The following is an 18,267-nucleotide window of genomic DNA, read 5'->3' as shown; positions in this document are numbered from 1 at the left end:
CGCTTCGGCGGAAAATACGCAGCAGCGACATCATCATCATCATCCTGATGTAAACCTCCGGTGGCCCAAAACTTCCACATCTCCGACCGAGTTTCAGTTTTCTTTCCTCACCTCCCCCCCCTCTCGTCGGACGACTCCAAAAATCGGTAGCGCCATCTCGCCCCGACACGCACAGTAACGCCCCGATTTACGTCTCCCCCCTTTAACGTCGTTTTCGCAAACGCGTCGTCGCTTAATAATAAAAACACCGCGACACGATTTGCGTCCCCTTCGACCCCCACACGCTCACGTCGCTGACAGCATCGTTGTTGTCCGCCCTCTCTCGTTATCCGTCGCCTCTCAGCCTTCGCCTCCACCCACCTACTACTACTACACGACTACTTGCACGGTTGAATCGCTTTGATACAATAAGTCGTTTCGATATTTGTCGTCGCACCTTTCAGGAACGCATTCCCCCCCCCGCCCCCCGCTTAACCTAAACTGGGATTTCGATTTAAAGCTTTCGTGACTGCAAGGATTCATCTTCTTTTGTTCTTTCGGTAAAGTCACATAGAATGGGAATTAAATAATAAATTAATAAAATAAAATAACACGATAAAATTCTCACGACGCTTCGGCCGCAACACATGAAGGCCACTTGTGTTGTGGCCGAAACGTCGTGAGAATTTTATTGTGTTATTATATTAATTTATTATTTTATTCTCATTCTACGTGACTTTACCGAAAGAACCAAAGAAAACTAAACCGGGATATTGCTTCCAACTATTTTATTATCACAATGTGGCTTGTACCCCCCGCTCTGCCCTGCTCTTTGCCCACCCGCCCCCCCCTCCACATAAATGTGGATGAATCAGAGGAAGGAGCTCACGCGGGGATTTTGACGTGAAATTGAAACCAGCAGCGTGCGGGACTGGAGGGAGTTATTGACTAAAAACATTTTTTTCTTTTTCTTCACCAGGTAGGGCCCACGAAGCTATGTAGCTCTTTTTTTTCAGACGCGACCTGGCCACAAACGATAGCTGGACGAAGTGGCTCATCATCACCACGTGGAAATGCACCGCAGCCCAAAAAAACACTCTCAACGCGTGACTTCGACTCCAAATGTGGAGGGGAAAAAGCCGGAGGGGACCGGGAGAAAAACCCACGCGACCACGGGGAGAGCGACACTCAAACTCCAAATACACGGCAGGCGTCAAGGGGGGTCGGAGCCGAACCCACGACCCCCTGCGTGTCAGCGCGAGGACCCAACACACAAAGCCGAAAGTTCTCCCGGTTCTAAGACGATCGCTTTGTTCCAGGTCTCTCCCCCCGCCCCCCCCCCCCCCGGATTCAGGGGGGTGGTGGGGGAGATTTCCGCTGGCACGGGAGACAGGTTGTGGGGCTTGTGCTTTGACGGCGACGAAGAGACCTTCTCCCTCCTCCGCCCCTCGCGACGATTAGACGCCGCGCCGGTGAGTGGGACGTTTGTTGGCTACCGTCCCCGTCCCCCTTCGCTGGGCCTGCTCAAAAGGGACATTGTTGCGCGGAGCGCCACAGCAGTGGCCCCCCCGACTCTGTGTGCGTTTTAGCTAATGAGATACTACGAGCGCTCACGACAAAGACCCCCTCCCCCTCCCCCTGCCCCCCCCCCCGTGTAGCCTACGCAGGACGGTCGGAGGCCACGATGGCGACGAGCGAGCGCCGGCGTGGTTGGCCCACTCATCTAAAAAGGTTGACGTTAGCCGAGAGTGGGAATGGAACTCGGGTCGCCGCGTTTGTGGCGCAGTGCCGGTAACCACTGCGCCGTCGCTCAAAGGCAAAGACCCCCCCCCCCCCCGTTTAGCCTCAACGGACTGTTGGCGAGCACCTATGAAGGTCGGCACGGCTCGCACGGGGGTGTGGGTGGCCAACACCACGCCTGGCCGCCTTTGTCTCCCCACTGCTGATGTTACACACACCCCCCCCCCCCCCCAGGGACTCATTTGAAGCCCAGTCGACCTAGGGGAGGCTCAGGACCGGTTCAGATATTCATCACCGGCAGAGCCCGTGAGCGGGAGTCGAACTCGGGTCGCCGGGTTTGTGGCGAAGCACGCCGACCGCTCCACTCCCGCTTCCACCGTCACCCATCTCCCCATCAAAGACAAAGATCTCCCATGGGGCAAGTGCTATTCGCGAGCAATACTGAAGGCTGGGAGGGCACACGAGGTTGGTGGCCAGCATCACGCCCGGCCGCGTTTGTCTCCCCGCTACTCGTTTGAGGCTGAGTCGACCTAGGGGAAGCCCAGAACTGGTTCAGATACTCGCCAGCGGTGTTGGCCGTGAGCGGGAGTCGAACTCGGGTCGCCGGGTTCGTAGCGCAGCGTAGCGCTCACCGCTGCACTCCCCATTTTCCCATCAAAGACAAAGACACACACACGCATGTCTATTTAACAATGTAGAAACATCCACGCTCGTAGCCAGTCATGATGAAGTCCAGGGGATAAGAGGATTTCATGCTCTGTTAGGCGCTTCTGGTCTGTGCTTTTCACAGTGTCTCTACCGATTGCCATCACGGGGTATTTAATTACGTTCAATCAGAGCGCGGCGTTGTGATGATTGTTCGTGAAAGAAATCTCGCCGGTGATTAAAGAACGGCACTGCGCGGGGGGGGGGGGGGGCACTCCACTGCTGGATTCGAGCCACGTCCGGTCGGGCATCGAATTTCGAACAAAGAAACTTAACTGAGAGAATTATTTTTTTCGCGAGCTAAGGGACCCATAAAGCTTACGTAGATTTTTTTTCAGAAGCGAACCTGGCTATCGCAAATGATAGCTCAATGGAAGTGGCTCATCATCATCATCATCACATGTGGAAATTTGCAGCAGCCAGATACCATTGACACGTGACGTTGATTCACAAACGTGGAGGGCAAAAAAAAACGGAGGTCCTGCGAACCACCACGGGGAGAGAGAGACACGCAAACTCCAAATAAACAGCAGGCATCGGGGTCGGGATCAAACCCACGAGACCACCTGTATACCAGGCGAGGTAGTTAACATCTCGCCACCGTGCGGGCAACCTGAGCGGCGAAAGGTTGCAGGCCTGGGATCGCTCGCTCAGCGCCACTGCTGGTGGAAAGGGCCTCTGTGCCAGAGGGGCATTTCTGGCCTCAGTCTTACACGCCAAGGCAGACGTCTCGGAAGAGGTGGGGGTGGAGGGGGGGGGGAGTCCCCACACTTTACCCCACCACCACGCGCTGTGTGGCGTCGACGACATATACCGGAGCCGGGAGGGCGTTTCGGGAGCTTGCCCCGTTGGGCTGAACTGCCGCGCCTGGGAGATCCGACAGCCCTAACCCCCTTCACCCACCGCACTGCCTCTTGAATTAATAAACCGGTGAATGTCGGTCGGTCACACCCGTGACAAGTCGTCAACATTGCAGAGCACGTGTGTGTGTGTGTGTACGTATGTATGTATGTCAAACTTCTTCTTGTGTATGCCGTGGGACCGCGCATTCTTATGGCGACAGCTGCTGGCCAGCAAACATGCGCACACACAGACGCACGGACACACCACGCACACACACAGACGCACGGACACACCACGCACACACACAGACGCACGAACACACCAAGCACACACACAGACGCACGGACACACCAAGCGCACACACAGATGCACGGACACACCACGCACACACACAGACAAACGGACACACCACGCACACACACAGACGCACGGACACACCACGCGCACACACAGACGCACGGACACACCACGCACACACACAGACAAACGGACACACCACGCACACACACAGACGCAGGGACACACCAAGCGCACACACAGACGCACGGACACTCCACGCACACACACAGACGCACGGACACACCACGCGCACACACAGACGCACGGACACACCACGCGCACACACAGACGCACGGACACACCACGCACACACAGACGCACGGACACACCACGCACACACACAGACGCACGGACACACCACGCACACACACAGACGCATGGACACACCACGCGCACACACAGACGCACGAACACACCAAGCACACACACAGACGCACGGACACACCAAGCGCACACACAGACGCACGGACACACCACGCGCACACACAGATGCACGGACACACCACGCACACACACAGACAAACGGACACACCACGCACACACACAGACGCACGGACACACCACGCGCACACACAGACGCACGGACACACCACGCACACACACAGACAAACGGACACACCACGCACACACACAGACGCAGGGACACACCAAGCGCACACACAGACGCACGGACACACCACGCACACACACAGACACACGGACACACCACGCGCACACACAGACGCACGGACACACCACGCACACACACAGACGCATGGACACACCACGCGCACACACAGACGCGCGGACACACCACGCACACACACAGACGCACGGACACACCAAGCGCACACACAGACGCACGGACACACCAAGCGCACACACAGACGCACGGACACACCACGCACACACACAGACACACGGACACACCACGCACACACACAGACGCACGGACACACCACGCACACACACAGACGCACGGACACACCACGCACACACACAGACACACGGACACACCACGCACACACAGACGCACGGACACACCACGCACACACACAGACGCATGGACACACCACGCGCACACACAGACGCACGGACACACCACGCACACACACAGACGCACGGACACACCACGCGCACACACAGACACACGGACACACCACGCACACACACAGACACACGGACACACCACGCACACACACAGACGCAAGGACACGACACGCGCACACACAGACGCACGGACACACCACGCGCACACAGATGCACGGACACACCACGCGCACACAGACGCACAGACACACCACGCGCACACAGACGCACGGACACACCACGCGCACACAGACGCACGGACACACCACGCGCACACAGACGCACGGACACACCACGCGCACACAGACGCACGGACACACCACGCGCACACAGATGCACGGACACACCACGCGCACACAGATGCACGGACACACCACGCGCACACACAGACGCACGGACATACCACGCACACACACAGACGCACGGACATACCACGCACACACACAGATGCAAGGACACGACATGCGCACACACAGACGATCCCCCCGCACAATGTAAACACGCGTGCACGTGCACAGGTGTACTAAGATAACCACACGGGACACGGGCTTTCGGGAGGTGCGTTGAGCACGGGGGCACGCAAGTGCATGCCCCGCGCGCTCCGTCGGATGCCACAGCCGGGCATATAAACTCGGCGAAGCCCTGCGACCAATTGTAAACGTCCCAAGTATCCAAGTATTTTGCCATCGCATCTATTCATAGTTGCGGGGCAGGGGATGTGGGGGGGGGGTCTCGTCTGGAAAGCTACGGCTAAGATGGAATTGCGCACGCAGCACTGTGCCGCTGTCGTCTGCGAGCGGTGCGGCGGAGAGGTGACAGATCGGCTCTGCAGGATGCCAGGGCCGGATAGAGTTACAAGCGGACGGCTGGGGGGCAGGGCGGAGACAGTGAGGGGGGGGGGGGGAGCCCGAGGAGGAAGTACGCATACGAGAGGCGACGCAGCGGTCGTGAAAGTCGTTCACGTGGAGGAGCCACGCCCGATTGTTGCGTCGTGGCGAGGGACGGATTTCGTATCGCTTGGGGACAGCTCTCATCCAGCAGTGGATAGGCGAGGGCTTGCCGAGGATGGCCGCAGGTTGACGGCTGATCCTAGGGGGGAGGTGGGGGCTAACGATCCAATTCGTCAATTGACGTCGATTCTTAAACGCAACAAAAGTCACGTACAGGTAGATTTTCTGACCTGCCGGAACTAAAATAAATAGATAAAACGTGCACGTGTATAAATAGGTACGTTCGATATTTAAAGCGATTCTTGATTATCATGTGCGGCAGCAAAATGAAAGCGGCATCTATCCAATGTTTGAAATCAGTTTTGTGTGTAACTAGACGGAAGATGAAGTAAAAACTAAACTATTTTTATTTTACCAGGTAAGGCCCACTGAGCTATGTAGCTCTTTTACAGAAGCGACCTGGCCACAGATGATAGAACGACGAAGTGGCTTATCGCGTAGAATTTTTTTTGCAAATACTCTAAAACGCATGATTCTACACGGGGAGGGAAAACTGGAGGACCCGGATAAAAATCAACGTGACCACGGGGAGAGATGCGTGCAAACTACAAATACACAGCAGGCGTGACGGTCGGGATCAAACCCACGACACCTCCTGTTTACATCTCGCCACGGCGCCGCCCCAAATACATCGCAACGGCTCGTTTGGCGGTGGCTTGGGGAGGCTTTCATCCAGCAGTGGATCGAACGTGGCTGACGACGGTGTCGACGCTCGGGTAAATGGGTCGTCGGTGGCGGGCGAACTTCCCGCCCGTCGTAGTGCCGGCGTAACGGTAACGTTGGTGACGCCGTTACCGTCAAACCCGGGGCGGGCGTGGAGCCTGCGGGTGGAACGTCGCTAAGAGACGGCGTCGGCAAAAAGGGACAAACCCTTGGGCCCGACCGTTTTGCTTCAATAAACATTACCCAGCCGCACACAACAAACACCACGGCCACCCTGAGAAACGCATTGCCGAGGCTTCCGGCACCGAAGAAGAAATCTGCGCTGTAGCCAATCGCTGGCGGCATTCAACGTCTCCACCCTCGGACCGCGGTTGCGTCGACGGCCCCCGTCATCCAGGAGTTAAAAAAAATCTCCACGTTCCTCTCGAAGGGGGCCAGTCTGTCCGTAAGCCAACGGCGGCTGAAAGTGTCACTGCCGAGGTCCTGGATTCGAACGTGGCAGCTCGGCGTTGCTGGCCCAAGCGCTGCGGCACCCGAGCGGCCGAATCGCCTCCTAAATGAGGAACGCGATCCTTGACCTTAGCCGAGCGTCTCAGCGCTGCCGCCTCGGCGCTGTGACACGTGAGCTGCGCCCACCTCCCCCACCGCCTCCCCCACTATCAACCAACCCGCACCACCCCCCCCCGTGATTGTTTCTGAGCAAGGGACACGCGGAGGACGATGGGGGCCGGCCGCCGCTACAGTGCGGAGGTGACCCTGCCCGACGGTGAAGGTCGCCGGCTGGGGGCGGGACGATTCTCGCCCGAGAGTCGTCAGGGGTGAGGATCGGAGGGCGCCGTGACCTCCTCCGAGGTACCCTCCTCCGTTTCGCGAGCGGCGCGGCCTTCGGCAACGTGAGCGGAAGCGGAAAAAACCCAGCGCTGGCTATCCCTCCCTCACGCCCTTCGTCCCTCCGCCCCCCCCCCTTCGTCCCCTTTGACGTTAAGTTATCTTCCCTCTTGCCCTTCTGTTTGCCCCCCCCCCACCCCCCGCCAAATAAACTTTCTCTTCTCTTCTCGAAAATCCCCGGGGGGCCCAATCCGCCCCCCTACCCACTTCACCAAGCCCTGGTGACATCGATCTCCGGGCTGTTGCTTGCGGAATTTCGTCTCCCCGCCCCCCCTTTCCTGTTCCGTGATCGGTGCTGTGTACCGGGCTCGCGTTGCGTTGACATAAAAACCGCCCTGAGAACGATTGTTTGAGGGCGCTTTATACATTTAAATAAGCATACAAAGTAACCAGCGCTGCAGAAGCATCGCTGGCCGACGGGCGCCTTTAAGAGCCGGTTGCCTGCGTTGCGATTATCCCACGGCACGACGTTAAATTCCCTACGATGACTCGCAATTGTTTTTTTGCGGTGGGGGTGGGGGTCGGATCGCGGGGCGCTCGCGAGTAAAATGCCAACGCCGCGTCGCACAGCGGCCCTCCTCCACCCGACACGGGCAGACGCACGAAGTTTGTTTCTCACGCAAAGGGAGCGAAAACGGCACCGAGATTCACGTAACTGCAGCAGCACCGGTGCGGCGTGCGGCGGAGAGCGATGCACACGCGTTTAACAACCGCCTTTCGGCGTTTCTCCTCGCAGTCGCGACCAGCATCGTCGGTCCATCGCCAGTAGCGCGTCATCATCGTCGGGGCAATCCCAACGGCGAGGGGGCAACGTCAAACCGACTCGCCGTGTCGATCGCTGTGCCCCCGCTTTTGTTCACGTGACAACTGTACCTTTCTGGCCGTGTCGGGCGGAGGAGGGCCGTACGACACGCCGCTGGGATTTTACCCGCCCGCACGCCCGCCCGCGCGCCCGCGCGTGGCGAATCTGACCCGGCAAACCGTTGACGGTTGGCGACGTTTAGTCGCCAAAACCCCCCGCGTTCAATTCCTCGATACGGGATGAACGTTGTGGTCATCCGTCCCCCCCACCGCCGCCGCCATACCAATTCGGCCGCACGTCACGTTGAGCATCGTCCCGGGGTATCGTCGTTAAGAATCGTTCCCCGCTGGCATCGTCCATGAACGCGTTTATAAAGAAATGTAACAAAAATGTTACACGACAAACTATCGGACGGTAACAGAAGGCTCCACGGTTGGGCTCGGGATGAAGACGCGCATGGCATCGTCCGCAATCTCGAGCACCCGGCGAGTAACTCGCCCCAGCACCACGGACTCGCCCCAGCACTCGCCCCAGCACCACGGAGTCGCCCCAGCACCGCAGACTCGCCCCAGCACTCGCCCCAGCACTCGCCCCAGCACCGCGGACTCGCCCCAGCACCGCGGACTTGCCCCAGCACCACGGACTCGCCCCAGCACCGCAGACTCGCCCCAGCACTCGCCCCAGCACCGCGGACTCGCCCCAGCACCACGGACTCGCCCCAGCACCGCGGACTCGCCCCAGCACTCGCCCCAGCACCACGGACTCGCCCCAGCACCGCGGACTCGCCCCAGCACTCGCCCCAGCACCGCGGACTCGCCCCAGCACCGCGGACTCGCCCCAGCACCGCGGACTCGCCCCAGCACTCGCCCCAGCACCACGGACTCACCGTCGCGCTCCTTCACCCCGAAGAACACCGTGACGGCGCAGAGGAGGTAGAGGCCAGCGATGACGGCGGCGCCCACCATGTAGCCCATTCGCTGCGCGGAGAAACAACAAAACACGAGCAAAAGCGTGTACCTCAGTGTGTGTACACCTCAGTGTGTGTACACCTCAGTGTGTGTACACCTCAGTGTGTGTACACCTCAGTGTGTGTACACCTCAGTGTGTACCTCAGTGTGTACCTCATGAGTGTGTACCTCAGTGTGTCTGCCTCAGTGTGTACCTCAGTGTGTGTACCTCAGTGTGTGCACCTCAGTATGTGCCTCAGTGTGTACCTCAGTGTGTGTACCTCAGTGTGTACCTCAGTGTGTACCTCAGTGTGTACCTCAGTGTGTCTGCCTCAGTGTGTACGCCTCAGTGTGTACCTCAGTGTGTGTACCTCAGTGTGTGTACCTCAGTGTGTGTACTTCAGTGTGTACCTCAGTGTATACCTCAGTGCGTACCTCAGTGCGTACCTCAGTGCGTACCTCAGTGTGTGTGCCTCAGTATGTACCTCAGTGGGTGTACACCTCAGTGTGTGTACACCTCAGTGTGTGTACCTCAGTGTGTGTACCTCAGTGTACGTACCTCAGTGTGCGTACCTCCGTATGCGTACCTCAGTGTGTACCTCAGTGTGTACCTCAGTGTACACCTCATGAGTGTGTACCTCAGTGTGTGCCTCAGTGTGTACCTCAGTGTGTACCTCAGTGTGTCTGCCTCAGTGTGTACACCTCAGTGTGTACCTCAGTGTGTACCTCAGTGTGTACCTCAGTGTGTGTACCTCAGTGTGTACCTCAGTGTGTACCTCAGTGTGTGTACCTCAGTGTGTGTACTTCAGTGTGTACCTCAGTGTGTACCTCAGTGCGTACCTCAGTGTGTGTGCCTCAGTGTGTACCTCAGTGGGTACACCTCAGTGTGTACACCTCAGTGTGTGTACACCTCAGTGTGTGTACGCCTCAGTGTGTGTGCCTCAGTGTGTGTACCTCAGTGTGTGTACCTCAGTGTGTGTACCTCAGTGTGTACCTCAGTGTGTGTACCTCAGTGTGTGTACTTCAGTGTGTACCTCAGTGTGTACCTCAGTGCGTACCTCAGTGTGTGTGCCTCAGTGTGTACCTCAGTGGGTACACCTCAGTGTGTACCTCAGTGTGTACCTCAGTGTGTGTACACCTCAGTGTGTGTACACCTCAGTGTGTGTACGCCTCAGTGTGTGTGCCTCAGTGTGTGTACCTCAGTGTCTGTGCCTCAGTGTGTGTACCTCAGTGTGTGTACCTCAGTGTGTACCTCAGTGCGTACCTCAGTGCGTACCTCAGTGTGTGTGCCTCAGTGTGTACCTCAGTGGGTACACCTCAGTGTGTACCTCAGTGTGTACCTCAGTGTGTGTACACCTCAGTGTGTACGCCTCAGTGTGTGTGCCTCAGTGTGTGTGCCTCAGTGTGTACCTCAGTGTGTGTACCTCAGTGTGTGTACACCTCAGTGTGTGTACACCTCAGTGTGTACACCTCAGTGTGTACACCTCAGTGTGTACACCTCAGTGTGTACACCTCAGTGTGTACACCTCAGTGTGTACCTCAAGAGTGTGCACCTCAGTGCTCACCACTTTCGCCGATAAGCCATCATCAGCATGAGGACCGCCACACACATTACAAACTGTCGGGGGTTTTGACAGCACGACGATGATGGGGGGGGTGGGAGGGGGGTGTTTTCACGATTTGTGCATTGTCGCGAGGGGCGGGGTGCAAGTCAGGGGCCGCACTGAAGGCCACCCAGGGGCCGCACTGAAGGCCACCAGGGGCCGCACTGAAGGCCACCCAGGGGCCGCACTGAAGGCCACCCAGGGGCCGCACTGAAGGCCACCCAGGGGCCGCACTGAAGGCCACCCAGGGGCCGCCGGTGTCCCGCGGGGGCCTTGCTAATGAACAGCACCGGCCTGGGCAGTTGCAGCTGCGCTGGGGCACAAGGACCGCCTGGCCGGCGAGGCCCCGGGGGCGGCGAGGGAGGGAGGGCTTCATAGCTCGTCGGATTCCTACCTTGACTGCAGGGATTCATATTCTTATTGTTATTATTTATCATTTTTATTGTTTCCCTTCTACGTGACTTTACCGAAAGAACCAAGAATAAGATGAAGTTAATTTGAAGGTTGAGTTTCGCAGTCCAATGCAAATAGCCACTGCGCTACCGCTCCCCACACTGCGCACACATCAACTTAAAGCTTCCGTCTTGATTTGAAGCTTAGGGCTATAGGGAGGGAGGGATTCCGGTTCTGATACGGGCCACGTGCACGCCTGCAACAACACGTGACGCAGAGCGAGTGATTACACACGCCGCTGGTGACGGCTGTGAATAATTAAAGCTGTCTATTTCGGCCAGTATTTTTCCAGGATGTCGGTCATTCACCTAGCACAACCTTTTTTTTTGTTTTGTGACGAGGAGGAGGGCGGGGTGGGGGAGGTGGTGGCCTATGCTTGACTCGATTCGCTCTCTCTCTCTGTCTGTCTTCCCCTGGTCTCCACCCTATCCACACCCACCCGAACCCAGCCTCTGCCCTCAAATTCCTTAGACGACAACACATTCTCCCTTGAACCATGGACCCGGCTCGTCCGGCCACGCTAGCTGAGACCAGAATGCTCAAACACGGGCGTGTTTCATAAAATAAAAAATATTAACTTTTTTTTTTTAACTTATACACGCACGCAACATACCCTGTAGCACTCCAATGGAAAAGGGGGAGAAGAGTCAACGGTATAAACGAAACTGACGTCCGTGGCAGACAGCGTCACAGCTCTTCGCATTCACCCACACCAAGGAAATAATTCCGATTCTGACGAAGGAACACGGAAAAGGATGGGATGTCGGGAACGCCGGGAGACACGTGTCTGCACTGACGGCCCTCATCCAGCGTGTGAAATCCCTCATTACTTTAGAAGGGTTAGGGTTGAGTCTTTCCCCGTGAGACAGAGGTAACGCTGACATCCTGCGTTCGAACTCGAGGGTCTCGGTATCGCTGGCCCAGCGCTCCGAAATGAGCCACCCGATCACCTCCCAGATTGGGAATCTTAACGGAGGTTCGAACCTAGGCCCTCGGCATTGCCGACGCGGACTTGCTCAGCGAAGGAGTGGGATGTGGAATCCCATAATGGTTGCATCGTTGCGTCTCTGCTTCTAGCACGTGGGGTGAACTTGGATTGATAACGTCACGGCGCGACTTTCGCGAAACGTCGTCGTCGTTGTTGTTGTTCGGTTTAACACGTGACGGGCCGAAAATATCCAGGATCGTTATTTATTCTTTGAAATGCTTGGGGTCAAGATCGTGCGGCGCGCACTCGCGTGAACCGGCCTATGGCAAAAAAACAAAACAATGACCAATCGCAAAAGTTTCTCTATTATTGTCTGAAAAGTTTTACAGCTGTACTATAGCAATTTGTGATTTGAATCTTTAGGGGGGCCCACGGCTGCCTGTGAGGCTTCAGCTCGGACGGTACCCCAGAAGAGGTTTATAACTTTTGCCCCAAAAATGTTTACGGGCGATGTTAAAATTAACAAACGTAGATAATGATTGTCTTTTATAACGGGGCAGATGAAAGGCGCCATGAGCGCCCTATAAAGTAACCGCGAGTGAAAGCCCAACAAGTCAAAGCCATCTCCGGCCCCAGCGGTGAAAATTACACATTTCTATTACATTACAGGGGGTGAAGAGCGAGACTAACTATAGGAAAAACGCTGTCGGCTTCGCCACGAAGTGGTGCTGATTTTATCGACCCCAAAGGGATGATGGGCTGAGTCAACCCCCCCCCCACCCCACTCCCATCCCAACCAGGATTTGAACTCACGAGAATAACGACTTGCGTACCGCTCGCTCTGCCACGGAGCCATCCAACCGAATTAAACTTCCAAACGGTTAAGCGTCGTTGATGGTGGCAACGACTGAATGTGCGCTTAAATATTTAACAGATTACTCGGCGGTGGTGGTGCTGCGTTGGCAGCGGCGCACAATCACAATTAACAACAAACAAAAACTCTACACATTCGTCCGATAACACTGGCCCTTCTTAATAGCGCAGGGAACCTGTGAAGAAGCACGATTGGCCGAAACTTCACCCGTCATTTTTTTTCAGGGCCGTAGTGTCATTGGCGAGTACGTTGATTATTTTTTTTTGCTCGTCCGTTCGTTAAACACCGCATGCTTACAGCTTTCCACGCGACCGCCTTTCCTGTAAACCCACACCCAAGGCCCCCTTCCTATAAGAGGCGCGTTGCCGTGACACTTTGACCCTGACGAGCGTTCAAAGGGGCCCTGGTGGGGGGACGGACGAACGGAGTCGAAATCGATATCGTGGATACCAAACGGCTTTATCTGGGAATGTGTAAATATTATTGTTAGCTCTTGGTTTTGTTTTAGTGTGTGCTTGATTGCGCTACTTGTAAACTGAGGGGCCAAAAACCTTACCTATAGCGGACACTGTGAAAAAAAGAGCTTCATAGCTTATCGGATTTCCCCCATCTAAATAAGAGTTTCTGATTGTGATAACAAAAAAAGTTTCCAATAATCAGATAGGAGAGAAGACGAGATCGATTTGTATGCCAACGGACAAACCGGAGATCATGAGCAACGTTTCTGCGTTCGACGCGAGAAAATGACGTCACCGCAGACTGGCGGTGACAAAGTTGATTTTAAATTTCGATTTAAAGCTTTCGTGACAGACTGTCTGGAGGACAGCGCTGTCCTCCAGACAGTCTCGTCCCTTCACCTGATGAAGGCCACTTGTGTTGTGGCCGAAACGTCGTGAGAATATTATTGTGTTATTTTATTTTATCAATTTATTATTTTATTCTCATTCTACGTGACTTTACCGAAAGAACCAAAGAAGAAAGTTGATTTTTTTTAACGGAGCCAAGGAGACGGTTCAAAATCATTGCAGGCGAAACCCTCAGCGTCAACATGAACAATCCAGTTTCGGCAGATCGCCGAATATCTGGCGAACTTTTTAGCCACAGATTCAATCACGCCAATTGACGAAATGCTCATCTTGAAACGACTGTCAATTAAAAAAATCGCGCGATTCAGTGTCAAGAGTGTGAGCGGAGCGGAGGTGCAGCGGTTAGCGCAACGCGCTACGAACCCAGTGACCTAACGTCAGCAACGAGTGACATCCGATTCCTGCGCAGTTGTTCCGACTTGCCGCGCCAGGAGATGTAATCAAACTGTCGACCTCTGGATTGCAAGTCCAGTGCACTGACCCTTCCCTCCTCGGATTCAGATTTGAACGAGATTGGCTGCTGTACATTTCCACGTGACGATAAGCCACTTCGTTTAGCTACCAATTGTGGCCAGGTCGCTCCTATAAAGCTCAGTGGGACTTTACTTGGTAAAATAAAAAAAAAAGTGTTTAGTTTTACTACATTGCCTAGGTAACACACCCAATCATCAGTGATTCAGTAACCGGCTAATAACACTCATAATTGAACATAATGGACCTTTGGATCCGGACCAGAAAAATGACAATGCAGAAAATGACAGCAATTACCATGGGATATTGCCGTAGGCAGCTGAGTAACAAAATGTAAAAAATATATATTTATATAAACAACTCCCCCCGTCCCTCCTACCACCACCCCCCCCCTGCCTCCCCCCACCAAGCCCCTCACCCCCGCGCCCTCCGCAACGCAACGACGCCAACCAGGCTCGAGAATTTACCAGCATCTCGAGGTGCTCGTCGTCGGAGCTGGCCGCGACCCCGGGGGTGACCCACAGGTCGGTGGCGTTGGGGGCGCTCGTGGCGTTGGGGGAGTAGAGGGACGACGAGTTGGCGAGGCCCTCGCACTTGACGCGACTCTTGCCGCTCGCGAAGGCCTGCGAGATCTGCCCCTGGATGGCGGCGCCCATCACCGTGCCCAGCACCTCCACCGTCATGCCTGCCGTCCGCCGACAGATGACAACAACAAACAACAACAACAACAACAACGGCCGCCGTTCGCCACTAAGTGGTGGTGACGTCACCGCGGCGCCTGTGCCGGGCCAGGTACGCTCTGAGGCCACGTAAAGTGCTGAAGGCTCGCTGATAGGAGGTCACGCAATAGACCCAGGTGCCATGGGTTGACCGACTGAAATGCACCAGCTAACCGCTACATTACCGCTCTCCGCACACGTACATACAAATATCCCCCGTATAGCCTTAACAGACTGTTGGGCAAAGTGCTGTTTGCGAGCACCTATGAAGGCCGGCACAGCACACGAGGGGGTGGGTGGCCAGCACCACGACCGACTGCCTTTGTCTCCCCAGTGGCGACGTAAACACACCGCACCAGGTACTGATTTGAGGCTGAGTAGACCTAGGGGAGGCCCAGGACCGGTTCAGATGATCGTCACCGGTGTTGGCCGTGAGCGGGAATTCAACTCGGGTCGCCGGGTTCGTAGCGCAGCATAGCGCTAACCGCTACACCACCGCTCCTAGTACACGTACACATTTGGGTACATGCACACTCAAAGTGAAAAACGATTACCCTTTTAAAGCGTACACAGTTATAGTTTATGTACACGTGTGGGTCCACGTGTTTAACAGAGGCAGAAGTGCATGCTGTGGGCAGGTGAGTCAATGGGACGACTGGACATCTGTGAAAATGAGCTTTGTAGGTCATCGGATTCCTCCAGTGTAAATAAATATCCTGAATCTGAAAGTCTCTTTTGACGATCCCTCCAGGTCATCCAGCGTTCGTGCATGTGTCCATGTTGAAACTTCTTTTGCACCGTACGTAGCCAACCGTGCTAATCGGAGGTGCGGGGGAAGGACAACAAACTGACCACAAAAATAAGTTCTTAAGAATTGAGTTTTCAAACGAGTGTTGAAAGTGCATAGCTCCAGTGGCTTCGAAAATATCGTAAGGCAGGAGAGACGCGTTCCAGACGGCCGCAGACGCGCATCTGAAAGGGCGCGACGCGCCGACCGTCTTTATTCGAGGGCCGAGCAAAAAGCCGCTGCTGCTGCTGCTGCGAAGATGACAGGCGTTAGCGCGTTGATGTTTTTTTTTTGCTCCTTGACCAGATCATCTGCGAGGTATCGTTGCGATTGCTCATTTGTGGCGAGCGCTTAATCTGTGTCCTCGTGCAGCTGTCGGGGTGAACTCACGGTAGCCGGTCACAGAGTCCCTCTCCTTCTGGCTGTCGCTCAGGAACATTGTGAGCGCCGAGTATGGCACGTGAAAGCACTGTGGACGAGATGTGAAAATGGGAGGACAGAGAGAGAGAGAGTGAGTGGGTTGTTTGGCGAGAGAGAGAGAAAGTCTCCATAAAGTGAATGAATGAGTGAGTGGGTCAATGGTTGGATGGTGTGGGTGTGTGAGTGAGTGAATGGGTCGGTGAATGGTGAGTGAGTGAGTGGGTGGGTAGGTGAGTGAGTGGGTCTCTGAATGGTAAGTGAGGATGTGTGGGTAGGTGAGTAATAGAGTGGATGGGCGGGTAAGTGAGCGAGTGAGTAAACAAGTGGGTGTGCGAGTGGGTGAATGAATGGGTAGGGCCGTTAGTGGGTGTGGTGTGGTTGGGTGCATGAGTAGGTAAGTGAGTGAATGAACGTGTGTAACCGGCAAGGAGGGTTCCTGCATGAGAGAGCGTGATTGAAGTGAAGGAGTGGAGCCGGTGAGTGGGTGAGCCAGTGCGTGCCTTCGTGGGTATTGGAGACGTGCGTGAGCCAGTGAGCCAATGAATGAATGAGTGAGCCAGTGAGTGAATAAGTGAGTGAGCTTGCGAGTGAGCCAGTGAGCTTGCGAGTGAGCTTGCGAGTGAGCTTGCGAGTGAGCTTGCGAGTGAACGAGTGAGTGAACCAGTGAGTGAACGAGTGAGTGAGCCAGTGAGTGAACGAGTGAGTGAGCCAGTGAGTGAACGAGTGAGTGAGCCAGTGAGTGAACGAGTGAGTGAGCCAGTGAGTGAACGAGTGAGTGAGCCAGTGAGTGAACGAGTGAGTGAGCCAGTGAGTGAACGAGTGAGTGAGCCAGTGGGCGAGCATGCCCATCGCACCGTGAGCAGCGTCTGGAAGAGGCAGTACCACAGCAGGTACCACAGGACCTTCAGCTCCATCTGTATGTCACCGGGCGGCACCACCCACAGCAGGAAGTAGGTGATCACCCCCAGCGGTGTCGACACCGCGATCCTGCGCAGCGACAGAGCGGGGTGGGGTGCCGACACTCAGCGTGGCGTCCCAAAGCAACCGCGTCTCAAGACGTGGGAGGGAAAGCGAGTGGGGGGGGGGGGGCGTGGGGGGGGGGCACGCATGCATCATGGGGAAAACGCCGTAGTGCTGGGGGAGACGCACGCGCCATCTCCTTAAGCTCTCCACCAAGGGCCGGAGGTCCGCGAGGGGCTCAAAGTACCGCTAGCACCGTGAAATCTCCACCCCATGATCCCATGCGACTCTGTACACCACGTGGTGCTGAAAACGACGACCGAGAAGGGCGGTCAAAGTGGCTTTCCAATGCAGTCCTCAGGAGCGTTTATTGTCAGGTGAGAGCCGCCATCAATGACATGAGACATTGCACAGTCAGCTTATAGGCGGAGGAGGAGACAAAGACCTTGAGCCTGGGCTTCAACAGAGGGCAGGGAACCAGCAGCACGGACCGCTGGGGGGAGGGAGTTTGAAGCCAAGGGGGGCAGCAGCAAGGAAGGAGTGACCTCGAGCCACGAGGCTCCATCGCAGGCCCACTGCTGAACTCCTAAATCCACGGCTCAGCTCGCGGAGACGGGCGCAGTGTGCGAGTGCGCTGTGTGTGAGTGTGGACGAGTGTGCTGTGTGCGAGTGTGCTGTGTGCGAGTGTGGACGAGTGTGCTGTGTGCTGTGTGCGCAGTGTGCAAGTGCGCTATGTGCGAGTGTGCTGTGTGCAAGTGCGCCGCGTGTAAGCGCTCGTAGCGAGAGACCAATAACCACGAAAACGGATGCTCCGATTGGCCCCAGAAGATGAGCTCACGAAAGTATGAGTGAAGTTACTTTACCTACAGTCGGGCCACTTCCTGCAAATAATGTCCGTTGCATAGCAATAAAACACATTCTTCTAAGACTCGGTGCTCGTAACCGAGACGTGGGAAGCAAGAAACCCAACAGTTATTGCGCTGGCCGTTTTTTAGCGCAGCCATCGGTGACCAAGACTGCAACGCTGGATTCTAACTCGGCATCTCTGCAGTGCCGGTTCAGCATCTCCGACCCCGCCGAGACATCCGTCCAATCTGAAATGGGCAACTTTAAATATATCGCACTCTGATCGAGCGCGAGATGCCTCGTCTCGCGTGCAAACGGGGCGGCCACTGTGTCCCGGCAAAGAGCTTTACAAGGA

General features: G+C 55.8%; 1 protein-coding gene across 1 annotated transcript in view; it reads right to left on the bottom strand.

The window, feature by feature from the left end:
- LOC116945193 (sodium-dependent lysophosphatidylcholine symporter 1-B-like) overlaps positions 1-18,267 on the bottom strand; it is a 62,163-nt gene that overhangs the window by 23,482 nt on the left and 20,414 nt on the right. Inside the window, exons 4-7 of the mRNA XM_032959451.2 lie at positions 16,961-17,093; positions 16,077-16,155; positions 14,648-14,865; positions 8,924-9,014 (exon numbers count right to left, since the gene is read on the bottom strand). Coding sequence (XP_032815342.2) covers positions 8,924-9,014; positions 14,648-14,865; positions 16,077-16,155; positions 16,961-17,093 — 521 coding nt within the window. The remainder of the gene's footprint in view (positions 1-8,923; positions 9,015-14,647; positions 14,866-16,076; positions 16,156-16,960; positions 17,094-18,267) is intronic.

This window comes from Petromyzon marinus, chromosome 23 (genome assembly GCF_048934315.1).
Source record: "Petromyzon marinus isolate PM22_M1 ecotype Great Lakes invasive population chromosome 23, UKy_Petmar_22M1.pri1.0, whole genome shotgun sequence".
Classification (NCBI taxonomy): domain Eukaryota; kingdom Metazoa; phylum Chordata; class Hyperoartia; order Petromyzontiformes; family Petromyzontidae; genus Petromyzon; species Petromyzon marinus.
Note: the sequence above shows the minus strand (reverse complement) of the source record. Positions and strands in the feature narration are given on the sequence as shown.